At 42.8% G+C, this 19,832-nt stretch overlaps 1 protein-coding gene across 4 annotated transcripts in view; it reads right to left on the reverse strand.

Moving 5' to 3' along the window:
- Positions 1 to 19,832, reverse strand: part of itpr1a (inositol 1,4,5-trisphosphate receptor, type 1a) — a 147,565-nt gene that overhangs the window by 15,190 nt on the left and 112,543 nt on the right. For all 4 annotated transcript variants that reach the window (XM_053498073.1, XM_053498072.1, XM_053498075.1 and 1 more), the window contains 6 exons: positions 19,455 to 19,708; positions 18,885 to 19,085; positions 17,590 to 17,700; positions 16,730 to 16,825; positions 16,411 to 16,536; positions 6,852 to 6,947 (listed from right to left, as the gene is read on the reverse strand). In XM_053498073.1, the coding sequence (XP_053354048.1) occupies positions 6,852 to 6,947; positions 16,411 to 16,536; positions 16,730 to 16,825; positions 17,590 to 17,700; positions 18,885 to 19,085; positions 19,455 to 19,708 (884 nt within the window). The remainder of the gene's footprint in view (positions 1 to 6,851; positions 6,948 to 16,410; positions 16,537 to 16,729; positions 16,826 to 17,589; positions 17,701 to 18,884; positions 19,086 to 19,454; positions 19,709 to 19,832) is intronic.

Consider the following 19,832-nt stretch of genomic DNA (forward strand, 5'->3'; position numbering starts at 1 on the left):
ACACATACACACACACACAATCTGTTTAGTCTATACACAGGCTACACCCACACTACATAGCAGTGAGGGATTAAAGGAAACCCCAGAGTGGTATAGTGTGGGGTGTGTTTATTTATGGCACTCATGGTTTGTTTCCACTTATCCCCTTTGGAGTTGTATTAAAATGTACCCTCTGGGTGGGTGTGGTCTCTTAAGGGATGACGCCACCCCCATCCAAGTGTAGAAGAGTTTAATAATCGTTGTGATGAGGACACACTAGGACCTTCACACTTATATAACTGTATTCATTTTTTTTGCGGCCATCAGGGTCATATTTTTTGTATCAGGGTCTTTTTGTACCGTTGCCGCGAAAGTTTCGCGTTTGTATCAGCGTTTAAATTACATAGCTTTTTCATTTATACAATAATAATATTAATAGCAACTAGTTTTTACATCTTCATACTACTTGGCTTCGCCTTTTTCTGCGCTTTTTGAAGAACGCGCGAGTTTTTTCATCTAAAAACAACAAACGGAATTCAGCTCCAAACAACTAACCTCAGACTCAGGTACAATATCATGTCTAATATTCAGTTCGTTCAGTGTGTAGAGTGCAGGATGTTTAGACATTCTTCCTCCGTCGTTAGTGGTAATTTTATTTGTGATAGGTGTGTGTTAGTGAGCACTCTGACGGAGAAGATATCAGCGTTAGAGGAGCGCATCCAGACTTTAGAGAGGGTTAGAGAGTGTTAGAGAGTTAGCGACTCCGGCATTAGAGCCCTCAAAGCGGGGCAAATGGGTGACGACATAGCTTACAGCAGGTTATGGTCGCTGAACCGCTGGATGTCCAGGTGGTGCTCCGAAAACAACGTGGGCTTCATTGGTAATTGGAAGACCTTTGAGGGCAAAACTGGCCTGTTAGGGCGGGACGGTGACCATCCCACTCGGGAAGGTGCTGCTCTCATTTCCTGTAGTATAGCTCATAGTCTCAGAAGAGGCCTAGTTAATCGGTGACAATCCAGAGCCCAGGCCAGGGAGCAGACAGACAGGCTAAACCAACCGTCTGCTAGCTGCATAGAGTCGTCACACAGGGTTCATCATATTGAGACTGTGTCTGTTCCCCGAGCTAAAAACTAATTTAGAAAGACTCAGAAAGTCTGTTTTAGTAACTTAATTAACATAAAGACCACAAACTTGGATCAGACTGAATGCGCAGCCGGCACCTCTGATCTGAAGCTAGGACTGTTAAATATTAGATCTCTCGCATCTAAAGCAGTTATAGTTAATAAAATTATCACAGATCAGGAGTTTGATATACTCTGTTTAACTGAAACCTGGATTAAACAGGACGAGTATGTAGCTCTAAATGAAGCTAGTCCTCCTGGATACAGCTACATACACCAGCCTCGGTTAACTGGTAGAGGAGGAGGCGTCGCAGTTATTCACAATGATAATTTGACTATTGTACAAAAACACGGACACAAATTAAACTCATTTGAAATTCTTTATAGTAACATAAGTGTATTTAACTATATTAAGTCAGCTCAGTCGATCCCGCTAATTGTCATTTACAGACCTCCAGGGCCGTACTCTGAACTTCTTAGTGAATTTGCAGATTTCCTTTTAAACCTAGTCGTTTCTGTAGACAAAGTGTTAATTGCTGGAGATTTTCATATTCATTTGGAGAATCCAGAAGACCCTCTGAGAATTCAATTCAATTCAATTCAATTTTATTTGTATAGCGCTTTTAGCAATTTTCATTGCCGCAAAGCAGCTTTACATAGTCAAAAGAATTATTTAAGTTCGTATGAAATGTGAATTTGTATGAATCAAAATGGTCAGTTTGTCCCTGGTGAGCAAGCCGAGGGCGACAGTGGCAAGGAAAAACTCCCTGAGATGGTAATAGGAAGAAACCTTGAGAGGAACCAGACTCAACAGGGAACCCATCCTCATTTGGGTGAAACAGAAAGCAGTAAATGATCTGCATTTATACAGTGTGTAGGGTGGGAGGCAGTTCAGCTATAATAGCTGATGTTAATTGATGTTAATATGGAGTCCAGGTAGTTATTGAAGACCCAGGTAGACTTGTAAGAAGTTCCAGTCATGAACTATCGAACTGTCAAGTCCCCAGAGAAACAGTTGCCAACACCAGTCAAGGCCAGAACCATTTTCTAGGTAGAGAGAATCATTCCCAGACACCAGACGCATCCCAGAGAGACACACGGGGCATCCATGTGACGAGATCTTCAGCCAGAAGCGGGGCACCAGGATGGGTCAGACAGGTCCGGAGGGCAGAGGGAGTCTGGATCACTTGCAGCTCAGGAACGACATGTGTAGCTCGACAGAGAGAGAGAGAAAGAGTGAAAGGGGGGACAGGAGGAGAGAGGAAAAAGAAAGAGGGGGGGAAAGAGAAGAAGAGGAGAGATGGCAGTTAGGTATGGTCACAGTCACACAATGTATAATGTGAATGTATATTAACTGTAGAGTGCAAGCAGAGACTCCGGCAGGACTAACTATGACAGCATAACTAAAAGGGAGAGCCAGAAGGAAACACAAACATGAGGTCTTCCTGACATGTAAAGCAAACAATCACCTCACCGTCAGCAAACCTGAGTGATCAATGAGAGTGAGGAAGACAGCATCCAAACATACCAGTTCACCATAATACTCTACGTCCATGAGTCCCCCAGATCTGCTCCTTTACCTATGGCAAATCTATTTATAAAAATGCTCGGCTAAATAAATAGGTTTTTAGCCTGGACTTAAACACTGAGACTGTGTCTGAGTCCCGAACACTATTTGGAAGACTATTCCATAACTTTGGGGCTTTGTAAGAAAAAGCTCTGCCCCCAGCTGTATTTTTCATAATACGCGGTACTGACAAGCAGCCTGCATCCTTTGATCGAAGTAGGCGTGGCGGATCGTAAGACACTAGCAGTTCGCTCAGGTACTGCGGCGCGAGACCATTTAATGCTTTATATGTCAAGAGTAGTATTTTAAAATCAATGCGAAATTTCACAGGGAGCCAATGGAGTGAAGATAAGATAGGGGTGATGTGCTCATATCTTCTGGTTCTGGTGAGGACTCTCGCTGCTGCATTCTGGACTAGCTGAAGCTTATTTATGCATCTAGCTGAACAACCAGACAGTAAGGCATTACAATAGTCCAACCTAGAGGTGATAAAAGCATGAACTAGTTTTTCTGCGTCGTTTAGCGACAATAAATTTCTTATTCTGGCAATATTTCTGAGGTGAAAGAATGCTATCCTGGTAATATTATCTACATGTGCTTCAAATGAAAGGCTGGAATCAATAATCACACCAAGGTCTTTCACTGTTGCATTTGATGGAACAGAAAGGCCATCTAAAGTTACGGTGTGATCTAAAATTTTATTCCTAGCTGTATGCGGTCCTATGACTAGAACTTCTGTCTTATCCGGATTTAGCAGAAGGAAGTTAATTAGCATCCAATTTCTTATGTCCTGCACACATTGCTCAATTTTAGTAAGCTGTTTTTTCTCATCAGGTTTTGCTGAGACATATAACTGTGTATCGTCAGCATAACAATGAAAACTAATACCATGCTTACGGATTATGTTGCCCAGAGGAAGCATGTAAAGGGAAAAAAGCAGTGGACCTAAAACTGAACCCTGCGGAACGCCAAACTCCACTAGAGAACATGCAGAATAATCACCATTTAAGTCTACATACTGATAACGATGGGTCAGATAGGATCTGAGCCAGGAGAGGGCTGTACCCTTAATTCCCACTACATTTTCTAATCTGTGAAGAAGAATAGCGTGATCAACAGTGTCAAAAGCTGCACTGAGGTCAAGTAATACAAGCATAGTTACACAACCCTGATCAGAGGCCAATAGAATGTCATTTACTACTTTAACGAGCGCTGTCTCTGTACTGTGATGAGGCCTAAATCCTGACTGATACAGTTCATGTATGCCATTTCTATGTATATATGAGCATAGCTGCTCCGCTACTATCTTTTCCAGGATCTTAGAGATAAAGGGGAGGTTTGATATTGGTCTGTAACTGGACAGCTGACAGGGGTCGAGGTCAGGTTTCTTAATTATTGGTTTGATAACTGCTAATTTAAAAGATTTTGGAACATATCCAATGCTGAGTGAAGAATTAATTATTCTCAACAGGGGTTCTATTATTGCTGGTACTATCTGTTTAAGAAAATGTGTCGGTACAGGATCTAATATACAGGTTGAGGAATTTGAAGAAGAGATGAGTGAAATTAGTTCATTCTCTTCAAGGGGAGTAAAGTATTCTAGGTTCTGGTCTGACATGGCTAGATTAACATCTGCATCAATTACATTGTTCGGTTTCAAAACCTCAATTTTATGCCTAATAATAGAGAACAGCATTTATGTCCATACTGGACTCGGTAGGAGTAAATCAGTGTGTAGTAGGACCCACTCATAAAGCAGGTCACACTTTAGATTTAATAATATTATTCGGATTAAGTATAAGAAATGTATTCACAATTCCACTATCTGATGTTATCTCAGATCACTATCTTGTCTCAATTCAAGTGTATCACAGTAATAATAATATGAGAACCTGTTGAGAAAAAACAGCTTACTAAAATTGAGCAATGTGTGCAGGACATAAGAAATTGGATGCTAATTAATTTCCTTATGCTAAATCCGGATAAGACAGAAGTTCTAGTCATAGGACCGCATAAGGCTAGGAGTGAAATTTTAGATCACACCGTAACTTTAGATGGCCTTTCTGTTCCATCAAGTGCAACAGTGAAAGACCTTGGTGTGATCATTGATTCCAGCCTTTCATTTGAAGCACATGTAGATAATATTACCAGGATAGCCTCTTTCACCTCAGAAATATTGCCAGGATGAGAAATTTATTGTCGCTAAACGATGCAGAAAAACTAGTTCATGCTTTTATCACCTCTAGGTTGGACTATTGTAACGCCTTACTGTCTGGTTGTTCAGCTAGATGCATAAAGTCCAGAATGCAGCAGCGAGAGTCCTCACTAGAACCAGAAGATATGAGCACATCACCCCCATCTTATCCACATTGCATTGGCTTCCTGTGAAATTTCGCATTGATTTTAAAATACTACTCTTGACGTATAAAGCATTAAATGATCTCGCACCGCAGTACCTGAGTGAACTGCTAGTGTCTTACAATCCGCCACGCCTACTTCGATCAAAGGATGCAGGCTGTTTGTCAGTACCGCGTATTATGAAAACTACAGCTGGGGGCAGAGCTTTTTCTTACAAAGCCCCAAAATTATGGAATAGTCTTCCAAATAGTGTTCGGGACTCAGACACAGTCTCAGTGTTTAAGTCCAGGCTAAAAACCTATTTATTTAACCAAGCATTTTTATAAATAGATTTGCCATAGGTAAAGGAGCAGATCTGGGGGACTCATGGACGTAGAGTATTATGGTGAACTGGTATGTTTGGATGCTGTCTTCCTCACTCTCATTGATCACTCAGGTTTGCTGACGGTGAGGTGATTGTTTGCTTTACATCTCAGGAAGCCCTCATGTTTGTGTTTCCTTCTGGCTCTCCCTTTTAGTTATGATGTCATAGTTAGTCCTGCCGGAGTCCCTGCTTGCACTCTACACTAAATATACATTCACATTATACATTGTGTGACTGTGACCATACCTAACTACCATCTCTCCTCTTCTTCTCTTTCTCCCCCTCTTTCTCTTTCCTCTCTCCTCCTGTCTCCCCCTTTCACTCTTTCTCTCTCTCTGTCGAGCTACACATGTCGTTCCTGAGCTGCCAGTGATCCCTCTGCCCTCCGGACCTGTCTGACCCATCCTGGTGCCCCGCTTCTGGCTGAAGATCTCGTCACATGGATGCCCCGTGTGTCTCTCTGGGATGCGTCTGGTGTCTGGGAATGATTCTCTCTACCTAGAAAATGGTTCTGGCCTTGACTGGTGTTGGCAACTGTTCCTCTGGGGACTTGACAGTTCGATAGTTCAGGACTGGAACTTCTTACAAGTCTACCTGGGTCTTCAATAACTACCTGGACTCCATATTAACATCAATTAACATCAGCTATTATAGCTGAACTGCCTCCCACCCTACACACTGTATAAATGCAGATCATTTACTGCTTTCTGTTTCACCCAGATGAGGATGGGTTCCCTGTTGAGTCTGGTTCCTCTCAAGGTTTCTTTCTATTACCATCTCAGGGAGTTTTTCCTTGCCACTGTCGCCCTCGGCTTGCTCACCAGGGACAAACTGACCATTTTGATTCATACACACTCACATTTCATACAAACTTAAATAATTCTTTTGATTATGTAAAGCTGCTTTGCGGCAATGACAATTGCTAAAAGCGCTATACAAATAAAATTGAATTGAACTGAATATTATGAATAATATTCAGTTCAATCTCAGATCGTTGCTATGCAAAAGTCCTGACACCCCCCCCCCTCATTTCTTTATATTAAATTAAACTAAATGATTAAATAAAGGAATGTTTTACTGCGACAGGCTGCAAAGTGCCTAAAATTCGATTTAAACGCTGGTTGTTTATGTAACAGCCTCAGCGGCGACCTCGTTTCCCCTCTCGTCTGTTCCAACATTCAGCATCAGCAGTAACTAATCACCTCCTGATCATCTCTCATCATCTGCACTTGTTTCTCCCTGGCTCAGGACTTAAGTTATTATTATTTTTTTCATGCTTGAATGATTCACAGGTCACTGTGCGGCTTAACAAACACAAACACACTCCACTGGGACTGATCATGTACAGGGACTGGAGTGAACATGAGAGACAGAAAAAGTCCATCAGGAAGACTGGAGAACAAGAAAGTGAAGAAACTTCCACAGTACTGTGTTGGAGCAGTGTGTGTGTGTGTTCAGTCACCTCGATCTGCGCAGTGTGCTCAGTGTAAAACTCCAGGGCCTGATCTTCTCCTGTGGGCTTCAGCAGCACCTGCAGCTCCTTATTGTGACGAGACAGCTGAAGGAACAAAGCAAAAAAACACCATGACTGACTGCCACGACACTGCGCTATCCAGTTCATGTGTGAAAATTATTCTTCATGCCCCTGAACCTGAATCTCCTTAGTTGTTGTCTTTGCCTGATGCAGGACAATAATGTGTGAAATAATGATGCTTCTTTGGACCAGGCCATGTATCTACATTAGTAATAAAGTCAATAAAAAAGCCACATGAGGATAACATGACAAACTCCTAAACATGATAAACAGGCGCATTGATTTAATCCTTAAAAAAGACAAAAACCCTCTCGAGTGTAGCTTATTCTGTCCAATCTCCCTTTTTAATATCGATGCCAAAGTGCTTGCTAAAGTCCTTGCGCGACGTTTAGAGGGGGTGTTGCCCTCCATCATATCACCTGACCAAAAAGGGTTTATTAAGAATCCTTTTTTTTTTTTTACATCTTTTGTAAAAAACTTTTGAATATTCTTTATGGCCCCTCTCCACCTGGCACACCGGAGGTAGTTCTCTCAATAGATGCAGAAAAGGCATTTGACCGTGTGAAATGGGGTTATCTTTTTAATACTCTGGAGAGGTTTGGATTTGGTCGTAAGCTAATATCATGGATAAAACTTTTATAAACGTCTCCATTAGCCGCTGTGCGTACTAATAACAGCATATCTGCTTATTTTGAGCTTCAACGCGGCACGAGGCAGGGATGCCCTCTGTCTCCACTTCTATTTGCAGTCGCAATGGAACCACTTGCTTTAACTTTGAAACACAGAGCCGATATCCAGGGTATTCAACAGGCAGGATTGGAACATAAGGTTTTACTTTATGCAAACGACATGTTATTATAATTGTCACAACCCCTGACAAACTTACCTAAATTAGTGACTCCACTTACAGAGTTTGGTAAAATATCTGGCAATAAAGTTAATATCCAGAAAAGTGAACTAATGCCTGTTGGTGATGGGGTCAGTCTGTCATCTTTAAGCTCAATTCCCATTAAAATTAGCCCTAAGAAATGTAAATACCTTGGGATTTGGGTTACGCATGATCATAAAGACTTGTTCGGAGCCAATTATCCACCTCTCTTATCCAATCTTAAACAAGATCTTGAGCGTTGGGACCACCTCCATCTTTCATTGGGTGGAAGAATTAATTAATAAATCCGTTATTCTTAACCAAATCTTTCTCCTCCAAATTAAATAATCAGATTTCAACATTTATTTGGAACAAAAAAACACCAAGAATTAAAAGAAGTATACTGCAGAGACCTCGTGCAAAAGGAGGGATGGCACTTCCAAATTTCCTGTATTATCACTGGGCAGCCAATATAAGATCACTGTTGTTCTGGTTAAATAATGACATTAATCCCCCTGTTTGGACAATTCTGGAGGGGGCTTCAGTTAGGCCCACTTCTCTAATAGCATTATTGTGTTCTAAAATACCATTTATTCAACCAACCTCTAGTTTGACCTCTAATCCAGTTGTTATACATTCAGTTAAAATCTGGAATCAATTCAATTTAATTCAATTCAATTTTATTTGTATAGCGCTTTTAGCAATTTTCATTGCCGCAAAGCAGCTTTACACAATCAAAAGAATTATTTAGGTTTGTATGAAATGTAAATTTGTATGAATCAAAATGGTCAGTTTGTCCCTGGTGAGCAAGCCGAGGGCGACAGTGGCAAGGAAAAACTCCCTGAGATGGTAATAGGAAGAAACCTTGAGAGGAACCAGAATCAACAGGGAACCTATCCTCATTCAGACTATCGTTTTCCCTTAAGGAGTTACCGCAAGCTGCCCCAATGCTAAAAATTACATGTTTGTTCCGTCTATGATGCATGATGCTTTTAAAGTTTGGGCTAGAAAGGGTTTGGTCTCATTGTCTGAACTCTATATTGATGGAAATTTTGCATCCTTCGAACAGTTGGTGCAGAAATACGACATTCCCAAATCACATTTTTATAGGTACTTGCAGCTTCGGAACTTTTTGGCATTGAATTCTAATAATATTATAACTGATATAGACACCACATGTGACAGATGCAGACAGGCTCCTGCAACTCTGCTGCATATGTTCTGGACTCGTCCAAGACTCTACATGTTCTGGACCAATATCTTTGAGACTTTTTCTGGAGTATTTGGAGAGATAGTAGAGCCAACTCCATTTGTTGCATTGTTTGGTGTGCCTCCAGAAAATAACAGTTTTAACCAAAGGGACATTAAAATATTGGCCTTCTGTTCCCTTTTGGCTAGGAGATTAATCCTGACTAAATGGAAAGATCCTGATCCACCAACATTTTACCACTGGATAAGGGAAGTGATGTACTGCCTTAAACTGGAGAACATTAGGTACACAGTTAGAGGGTCTACTGACACATTTTATAGTATTTGGCAGCCTTTCTTAACTTTTGCTGAGGGCATTGTAAGGGCCATATTTCATTCTTGTGATTTGTTGTTATGTTTATCTTATTTCAGTTTATTAGTTAAGCATTAAGCATTAAGTATCATACATATAATTTGTATTGTGACATCATTTCATGTGTTGTTCTGTGACATCATCCCACAGTTATGCAGTTCCATGTCTATCATGCACGTTAGTTGTAGTTGTTGTTAAGACACGGAAGGATACAGAAAGGTGTGGAGCACACAAGCTTTTGACTTTAATGTAGGTGCATGTTATTCACAAGTTCTGACGCGTGTCTTTAGTTACACAGTGTCACTGGCGACATGCGTCAGAACTTGTGAATAACATGCACCTACATTAAATGGCTCAATGGCTCATGCGCGGAGGTAAGGAATGTTGCCTCTGACTCTTTACAACACTGACATAGTGGAGCCTCAGGGTAGGATGCCACTTCAGGCAGATCTTACAGAAATGTTTGCAAAGAGTCAGAGGCAACATTCCTTACCTCCGCGCAACGTTCCTCCATTCTATGGTGACCCTCTTGAGTTCACGTCCTTCGTAAGAGCCTTTAAACATGCCATCGAAACCAACACTGATAGCAATCATGAAAGGCTGTTCTTTCTCGAGCAGTATACTGAAGGACAGCCTAAGGACCTAGTGAGAAGCTGCCTGCTCATGCCAGAACATCGTGGCTACGCAGAGGCTATGAAACTGTTACATGACAATTTTGGAAATAGACAAATAATCGCTACAACGCTGATGCAAAAGGCACTCAACTGGCCGGAAATAAAGTCAGAGGACGGAAAGTCGCTAAAAACTTTCTCCCTGTTCCTAGGAGAATGTTACAATACCATGTCAAGCATCGATTACATGGATGAGCTAGACAATGCTACCAACTTGAGAGGTGTTGCCTCAAAACTGCCCTACAAATTGCGTGAAAAATGGAGAAGCCACGTATACAAGTACGAGGAGCGCAATCAGGAAAGAGCTAAGTTCGTGCAGCTGATGAAATTCGTAGAACGAGAAGCAAAGGTAATGTCCAACCCACTCTTTGGAGACCTGAACGTTTCGACTAGTGGTAAAAAACACAGCAGCAAATCCTCTCCAGGATTCAAGCAAAAAATTGAAGAAAAGAGGGGCAGCAGCTTGGCGACCGGCATAAAACAGGTTGGTAAAAATCATAGAGACTCAATCACAGTAAAGAGTAGTGGTGCATTAGTTATTAGTGCCTTCACTAAACCTTGTGCATCCTGTGAGCAAGATCACACCCTAGACGAATGCCACAAGTTTAACAATGAGACATACAAGGTCAAATTGGACTTTCTAAAAAAGAATGGATTCTGCTTTGGCTGTTTAGTAAAAGGACATTTAAGCAAAGACTGCACGAAGAAAATTACCTGTCAGTTGTGCTCAAATAAACATCCTCGCATGCTACACATTGCAGCAAAAGACACAGCTCAAGCGATCGCAAAGGCTGACGAAACCGAACCAGTTCAAACATTGCCTGTTACAGCGAGTCACGAAACGAGTGCGTGTATCGGGGCTGGAGATGACTGTATTCTCTCCATAGTACCTGTTAAAATAAAGTCCAAAAAAGGCAACAAGACAGTAGAAGTATATGCCTTTATGGACCCAGGTAGCTCTGCTACCTTTTGTACAGAGTCATTAGCAAGGCGATTAAACCTACAAGGTAAAAAAATTGACATCATGTTAAGCACCATGAACGCGAGGAAACAAGTAGAAAGTTACGTGCTTACTGACCTAGAGGTTAGCAGTCTGGAAGAAAACACCTTTGTTGAACTCCCCAAAGTGTTCACACAAAAGAGTATCCCAGTCTCAGTGGAAAATATTCCACAACAGCACGACATTGATAAGTGGCCATACCTCAGCGAAGTAAAACTGCCTTACATTAATGCTGGAGTTGAAATTCTCATAGGTAACAAAGAGCATAGGCTCCTAGAACCATGGCGAGTAATTAACAGCAGGCACAATGGGCCATATGCAGTAAAGACTGCTCTCGGATGGACCATAAATGGACCTCTTCGAGAGTCGGTCGAGGAAGGCACATGTGACAATGAGCAAGTGAGCGTTGCAGTCAACAGAGTCTCCATCGAAAGTGTGGAACAAATGCTGATACAACAGTACAACCATGACTTTCCTGAACGGAACTGTGATGACAAAGCTGAGTTGTCACAAGAGGACTATCAGTTTTTAGACTCTGTAACTAACTCCCTGCAATTTACCGATAATCACTTCTACATCGGGCTCCCATTTAAGAAAGCAGCTATTCAAATGCCCAATAACCGAAGCGCAGCCATGCAGCGCGCACTGAACCTCAAACGGAAGTTTAAGCATAACCGCTCCTTTCACAAAGAGTATCTAAACTTCATGAACGACATGTTTGAAAAGGGTCACGCAGTCAAGGTCCCCACACCCCACCTAGGTCTACAAGACGGGCAAGTGTGGTACATACCTCACCATGGTGTGTACCATCCTCAGAAGAAAAAGCTAAGGGTAGTCTTTGACTGTGCTGCCAGCTATCAGGGAATATCATTAAATAGCGAGCTTCTGCAGGGACCCGACCTGACAAACTCACTCATTGGGGTGCTCGCACGCTTTAGACAAGAAGAAGTCGCCATGATGGCAGATGTGGAAGCCATGTACTATCAGGTCAGAGTTCCGGAAAAGGACACAGACTTGTTGCGTTTCCTGTGGTGGCCGAATGGAGACATGAGTCAGGACTTGGTTGAGTATAAAATGGTTGTTCATTTGTTTGGTGCAAAATCATCTCCAAGTGTAGCTAACTTCGCCCTTAGGAAAACAGCAGAAGAAAACCGCAGCAATGCATCTGCCGAGGCAGTCAACACAGTACTTAAAAACTTTTATGTAGACAACTGCTTGAAGTCAGTCTCTAGTCATAGTCAAGCAGTTGCGCTATATAGTAATCTCACCAAACTGTGCGCAAGCGGAGGGTTTCACCTCACCAAGTGGGCAAGTAATAGTCGTACATTGCTAGCTTCCATCCCTGAGGGTGAGAGAATTAAAGACATGAGGGACTTAAATTTGAGTAAAGACGTACTCCCTGTTGAGAGGGCTCTAGGGGTGCTGTGGTGTATTAATTCAGACACGTTCAAGTTCAAGATTAGTTTAAAAGAGCGGCCTGTGACTAGAAGAGGAATCTTGTCAGTCACTAGTTCAATTTATGACCCCTTAGGCTTCCTTGCACCAGTCATACTGCCAGCTAAGATCTTAATGCAGCAGTTATGTAAAGAGAGACTCGCTTGGGACGATGACATTCCCGAACAATTTATAAAACAATGGAGGGATGTAGAAAGGTGTGGAGCACACAAGCTTTTGACTTTAATGTAGGTGCATGTTATTCACAAGTTCTGACGCGTGTCTTTAGTTACACAGTGTCACTGACGACATCAGACGTTTAGTTGATTTCTTTGTCTCTTGTTTATTTTCAACATCAAAAACAACGGTTGTTACAGTTTCTTGCATAAATCCACTGTAGTCACGACAAGTCGCTTGCTGTGTTCTGTAGCTTCGATAGATTACAGTTACAACAACTTATTTTACTGTATTCCTTTTAGCTTACTGTCTCACGGTCAAAAGCTTGTGTGCTCCACACCTTTCTGTATCCTTCCGTGTCTTAACAACAACTACAACTAACGTGCGTGATAGATGTAACAGTGCGATCGTGATAGATGTAACAGTGCGATCGTGCGCAAAGGATGAAGAGCGTGAAACCGATCAGCACCACTGGTTTCACCCTAGATTAACGCGCTGCACAGAATTCATGGTAAGAGTGGAGTCGTGGATCGCGGACACTAGTAATCGCTTTAAGTTGTCTCAAACAGTTGACGATGGAGTTTCGCCAAACGACAGTGTGTCAATGGCGGAGCGTAAGATGCCCGCCCCCCAAAGGCATGGAAGCGTAACGTCAGCGGCATCCAAGAGGTCCTTAACGTCAGCAGCATCCGAAGCTCGACTAAAAAAGGCAGAAGCCAACAGAGCAGCTTTGCTGGCTAAAGCAGCAACTTTGAGAGATCGGCAGGCGCTGGAGCTGGAGGAAGCACAATTAAAGGCTGAGGAAGAGCAATTGAAAGCACGATTAAAGGCTGAGGAAGAGCAATTGAAAGCACAACTAAAGGCTAAACAAACTACTATCCCCCGAATGGAACTGACAGCGGCAGTGGTTGCCGTAAACAACGACAAAATGTTGAAAGGTCAACTGGAAATAGAACTGCTGGACTCTGTGTTTTGGACCGACAGCACAACTGTCTTGAGATACATTGTTAATGAAAAACTTCGCTTTAAAACCTTTGTCGCTAACAGAATCTCCATCATACGAGAGTCAACCAAGCCACAGCAGTGGAGGTACGTCAACACTTCAAAAAACCCAGCTGACGCTGCTTCCAGAGGAGTTTCCTGTGAAAAATTCATGAAAAACAACAATTGGATCCATGGTCCCCCCTTTCTTAAAACACCAGAGAGTAAATGGCCTGAAAACATTCACGATCTGTAGACGAAAGAGGATGACATTGAGATTAAACACTCAGCCTCAACGAATCTCGTAAAAACTACAGAGAGCACAGATGCCGTGAGTAAACTGATTAACTATCACTCCGACTGGTATAAGTTAAAAAGATCCGTTGCCTGGATTCTTTGCGTTAAAGACATGCTTAAACAGAAAACAAAAAGGATTAAGGGACAGGCAAACAACTCAATAATAGAAAACCATAAGTCTCTAACAATGAAGGACTTAACAAGGGCAGAAAACGAAGTCATTAAGTTCGTTCAAAACCAAAAATTCAAAGACGAAATTTCCATGTTACAAAAGGGTAATGCTTCCGTAAAAAGAAACAGTTGTCTCTCCAAACTAGATCCAGTACTGCAGGATGGAGTGCTAAGAGTTGGAGGACGTCTTGGTAGGTCTGCAATGCCTGAGCATGCAAAACACCCTGTCATTATACCCAAAGACTCACACATTACAACTTTAATCTTAAGAAACACTCACGAACAGGTCGGACATTGTGGAAGAAATTATATGCTTTCAAAATTGCGGCAGAAATACTGGATTCCGACAGCAAATTCCCTTGTGAGAAAGTTTCTGTCCAGTTGTGTGACATGCAGAAAGATCAGAGCGAAGAATAGTGAACAAAAAATGTCAGAACTGCCACGCGATAGAATAACACCAGATCACCCACCATTCACTAACGTAGGGGTAGACTATTTTGGACCCTTCGAGGTCAAACGGGGTAGAAGTAATGTTAAAAGATATGGCGTATTGTTTACTTGTCTGACAACAAGAGCCGTGCACATTGAAGTTGCGCAGTCATTAGATACAGACTCCTGCTTAAATGCTATTCGACGCTTCATGTGCAGAAGAGGCCAGGTGTCAGTTATGAGAAGTGATAATGGAACAAACTTCATAGGCGCTGAGACTAAATTGCGTAAAGATCCAACAGTGGAATCAGTCAAAAATTGAAGGCGTCCTCATGCAAAAGGGGATACAATGGATATTTAATCCTCCTGCTGGGTCTCACTTCGGTGGAATATGGGAAAGGCAGATAAGGTCAGTTAAAAAAATCTTGAGGTCTGTATTAAAAGAACAAACACTAAACGATGAGAGCTTGCACACATTCCTGTGTGAGGTGGAAGCTATAATAAATGACCGTCCCCTTACCACCGCTACAGACGATCCCACAGACCTGGAGCCCCTGACACCTAACCACCTGCTGCTGATGAAAAAACAGCCAAACTTGCCTCCTGGTCTTTTTAAAAAAGAGGACATTTACGCACGTCGCAAGTGGAAGCAAATTCAGTACCTTGCCGACCTATTCTGGAAGCGATGGGTGCGTGAATACTTGCCCTTGCTTCAGGAGCGCCAAAAATGGTCTCAGGTGAGAAAAAACCTCTCAATTGGAGACGTAGTTCTAATAATTGATGAGTCTTCTCCAAGAAATTCATGGGTCGTCGGACAGATCACGAAAGCGTTCCCTGATAAAAAAGGACTTGTGAGACGTGTACTGGTCAAAACTAAAACCAGTACCCTGGAAAGACCCATCGATAAGCTGTGCCTGATATGTGAAATGGACTGTTAATTACCTTATGAAGTAGTCATGTTTCTTTCATTTGGTACGCAGCGATACGAATACCTTAAGTTAAACCGTTAACAAATGTCTAAAGTGTTAAGAAAGTTAATTCAAATTTTAATCCAATAGCAAATGTTGTGGCCCAATTGTAAAAAAAAGAAAAAACAACAAAACAAAAAAATGTGTGTAATTGTCAGTCTTCCTGCCTGTCAATTAGGGGCTGGAAATGTAAGGGCCATATTTCATTCTTGTGATTTGTTGTTATGTTTATCTTATTTCAGTTTATTAGTTAAGCATTAAGCATTAAGTATCATACATATAATTTGTATTGTGACATCATTTCATGTGTTGTTCTGTGACATCATCCCACAGTTATGCAGTTCCATGTCTATCACGCACGTTAGTTGTAGTTGTTGTTAAGACACGGAAGGATACAGAAAGGTGTGGAGCACACAAGCTTTTGACCGTGAGACAGTAAGCTAAAAGGAATACAGTAAAATAAGTTGTTGTAACTGTAATCTATTGAAGCTACAGAACACAGCAAGCGACTTGTCGTGACTACAGTGGATTTATGCAAGAAACTGTAACAACCGTTGTTTTTGATGTTGAAAATAAACAAGAGACAAAGAAATCAACTAAACGTCTGATGTCGTCGGTGACACTGTGTAACTAAAGACACGCGTCAGAACTTGTGAATAACATGCACCTACAGGCATGAACGCAGATAATATAGTACCGTAAAGAAAGTGTGTGTGAAGATTACTTATTATTATTTTATTTTATTTTTTTATGGACATCTGATTGTTATGGCATCCCTGTGTTTGTCTGATGTTGGGGGGGATTTGGTTTGGTGTTCTCTTTTGTTGTGTTTTTTCTGTAAAGTTTGAAAATAAATAAATAAACTTTGATCAAAAAACATGCGCACTGATTAATGTGTGTGTGTGTGTGTGCGTGTGTGTGTGTGTTTACCTGATGTGCAAGGATATAGATGTTATGGCCGACGTTCCGAGGTGAAGCAGCGTGTTCCTCCGCATTCTCCTCATCATCATCGAAGTCTGTCTCCCCCTGCTGGTACGCTTTCTTTATCACCTCCACCTGAGACACAGAGACACACACACACTCTGCTTTTACTGTCTTGTGTCAAGTGACAGTGTTGTTAGTCTGGTCATTAATATACAGTAATATAATATTACTGCATAATATGTAATAAACTGTGTGTGTGTGTGTGTGTGTGTGTGTGTGTGTGTGTGTGTGAGTGTGTGTGTATGTGTGGGACAGTAGTCCTCACCAGCTCTTTGGGTCTCATGTTGTAGAGGATCCTCTCTGCGTTCTCACTGTCATGGCGGCTCTCCATGATGGCCAACAGCAGCTTGGAGGCGTTATTCTGAACAGGAGAGAGAGAGAGAGAGAGAGAGGTGATCTCACTTTGTAAGGAGGTTTGCATGTACACAATCTCCTCCAAAAGTATTGGATCAGCAAAGTCGGGTTAGAGATCTAAACATGAATACGATCTGATAGATCAGGATCCCAGGTTGTGTTTTCCGATATTTAAACCCAGCTGAGCACACGGCACACATTCTTCACTAATAAAATGTAACTAACAGCTGTTTCTTGTTGCCCAGGTTTGTCCTGTTACACTGATGTAATAACACTTAATTGCTCTTCTCAGAGATGTGGTTAACAGCAGTGTGTTTATTTATGTCCTAATTATTCCATTGAGTTTCACTGATAAACTGCTTTTAACAGCAGCCGCAGAGCCTGGAGCATCTGTACACAGATCACATGACAGAGGCGACGATGATGAGGAGGAACTCCCTGAGAGGACACAACGAGGAACCTTGGAGGAACCAGACTCATAAAGGAATCATAACAGGTGTAGCACAGGGTTAAAGTAAAGACAACCAGTACAGAGTGTGTTTACAGGATGTTCAGAGTGAAGACACCAGCAGCTCTGAGAACATTTGGGCATTTGGTGAAAAACACATTTACAGCAGTTCAAGCTGCAGCAGCAGGTCACTCAAAGGTGCGATGTCATGCCTAGTTAATTAAAACATTGGGTGTATGTAAGACGTGTGTGTGTGTGTGTGTGTGTGTGTGTGTGTGTATAAAACGTGTGTGTGTGGGTAAGGTAAGTGTTAATCAGGTCACCTTTAGCTCCAGCACCAGGTCCATCCTCTTCCTCCCAAGTGGATTGATGTCATTCAGGATCAGAGAGATGATGATATCAATGCCATTAGACTCATGAGTGGCAATGCAATTCTACACACACACACACACACACACACACACACACACACCGGAATTCCATTTAATAAAACATTAACTAACAGTGTATAATTATCTATGTGTATCTGGTTGTCGTGGTTACGGTGTGTACCTGGTTGTCGTGGTGACGGGGTGTACCTGTTTATACGTGGTGACGGTGTGTACTTGGTTGCTGTGGTGACGGTGTGTACCTGGTTGTCGTGGTGACTGTGTGTACTTGGTTGTCGTGGTGATGGTGTGTACCTGGTTGTCGTGGTGACGGTGTGTACCTGGTTGTCGGGGTGATGGGGTGTACCTGTTTATACGTGGTGACGGTGTATACCTGTTGCCGGTGTGTACCTGGTTGTCGTGGTGACGGTGTGTACTTGGTTGTCGTGGTGACGGTGTGTACCTGGTTGTCGTGGTGACGGTGTATACATGGTTGTCGTGGTGACGGTGTGTACCTGGTTGTCGTGGTGACGGTGTGTACCTGGTTGTCGTGGTGACGGTGTATACATGGTTGTCGTGGTGACGGTGTGTACCTGGGTGTCGTGGTGACGTTGTGTACCTGTTTATACATGATGACGGTGTGTACCTGGTTGTCGTGGTGACGGTGTGTACCTGTTTATACATGGTGACGGTGTGTACCTGGTTGTCGTGGTGACGGTGTGTACCTGGTTGTCGTGGTGACGGTGTGTACATGGTTGTCGTGGTGACGGTGTGTACCTGGTTATACATGATGACGGTGTGTACCTGGTTGTCGTGGTAATGGTGTGTACCTGTTTATACATGATGACGGTGTGTACCTGGTTGTCGTGGTGACGGTGTGTACCTGTTTATACGTGGTGACGGTGTGTACCTGTTTGTCGTGGTGACGGTGTGTGCCTGGTTGTCGTGGTGATGGTGTGTACCTGTTTATACATGGTGACGGTGTGTACCTGGTTGTCGTGGTGACGGTGTGTACCTGATTGTCGTGGTGACGGTGTGTACCTGGTTGTCGTGGTGACAGTGTGTACCTGTTTATACATGGTGACGGTGTGTACCTGGTTGTCGTGGTGACGGTGTATACCTGGTTGTCGTAGTGACGGTGTGTACCTGTTTGTCGTGGTGATGGTGTGTACCTGGTTGTCGTGGTGACGGTGTGTACCTGGTTGTCGTGGTGACGGTTTGTACCTGATTGTCGTGGTGACGGTGTGTACCTGGTTGTCGTGGCAGGGGCCCTGGCAGTACTCAGTGAGGCTCTCTACAGTCTGGTTGATGAGGGCGACGTTGTGCTGGTTGATGTAGAGCCCCAGCAGCCCCAGACCCCCCGTGGTGCTGCCACAGATACAGTCGAGGAACTGCAGCGTCTCACACACCAGGTTATAGTTGTTCTTATTATTCTGGCAACGCAGGAAGTTCTGTAGGACAAAGTATAACACACAAATATACACAAACCAAATACTACAATATCCAGAGCGACTTAAATTTTTTTAAATCTCATTATACATTCGAGCAGTTGTGGGTTAAGGGCCACGCTCAAGGGCCCAACAGTGGCAACTTGGTGGTTGTGGGGTTTGAACCTGGGATCTTCCGAACCGTAGTCCAATGCCTTAACCACTGAGCTAACCCTGGCCTGAGCTACCAAATACTGTATCAATTCAATTTAAAAGATTTTGGAATATACCCACTGCTAAGAGATAATTATTTTTTTATTTGTTTTATTTGTTGGTATAGTTTGAGAAATTGTGTCAGTATGGGATCTAGTACACACGCACACACACACACACCTGAAGGTCTCGGTTGTGGTTCTCACACAGCAGCTGGAGAAAGCGCAGGATTGGCTGCATGATGAGGATGACGGGGCTCATTTCGCCTTGCTCCGCTCCTTTGTCCCCGCCCCCCTTATCACCATCAGCATGACCGTACCCCTCCTCGGGGTCAGCGTCACGCCGGTACGAGCCGAACGCCTTCTTGGTCACTGCGGATGCTTCCAGGAGCTGCTCCCGAGCATCGTCTGTCACCATCAGCATCGAGTCCTTCCCTAAAGCGGGGTAATAACAACCATTAGGGACCAGCATGCAATCCCAAACTGACCCTGCACACTCCATAGTGCACTTTATCACTTACACACTATATAACACAGTTTGTGATCTACACACTGTACA

The sequence above is a fragment of the Clarias gariepinus genome, chromosome 6 (assembly GCF_024256425.1).
Source record: "Clarias gariepinus isolate MV-2021 ecotype Netherlands chromosome 6, CGAR_prim_01v2, whole genome shotgun sequence".
Classification (NCBI taxonomy): Eukaryota; Metazoa; Chordata; class Actinopteri; order Siluriformes; family Clariidae; genus Clarias; species Clarias gariepinus.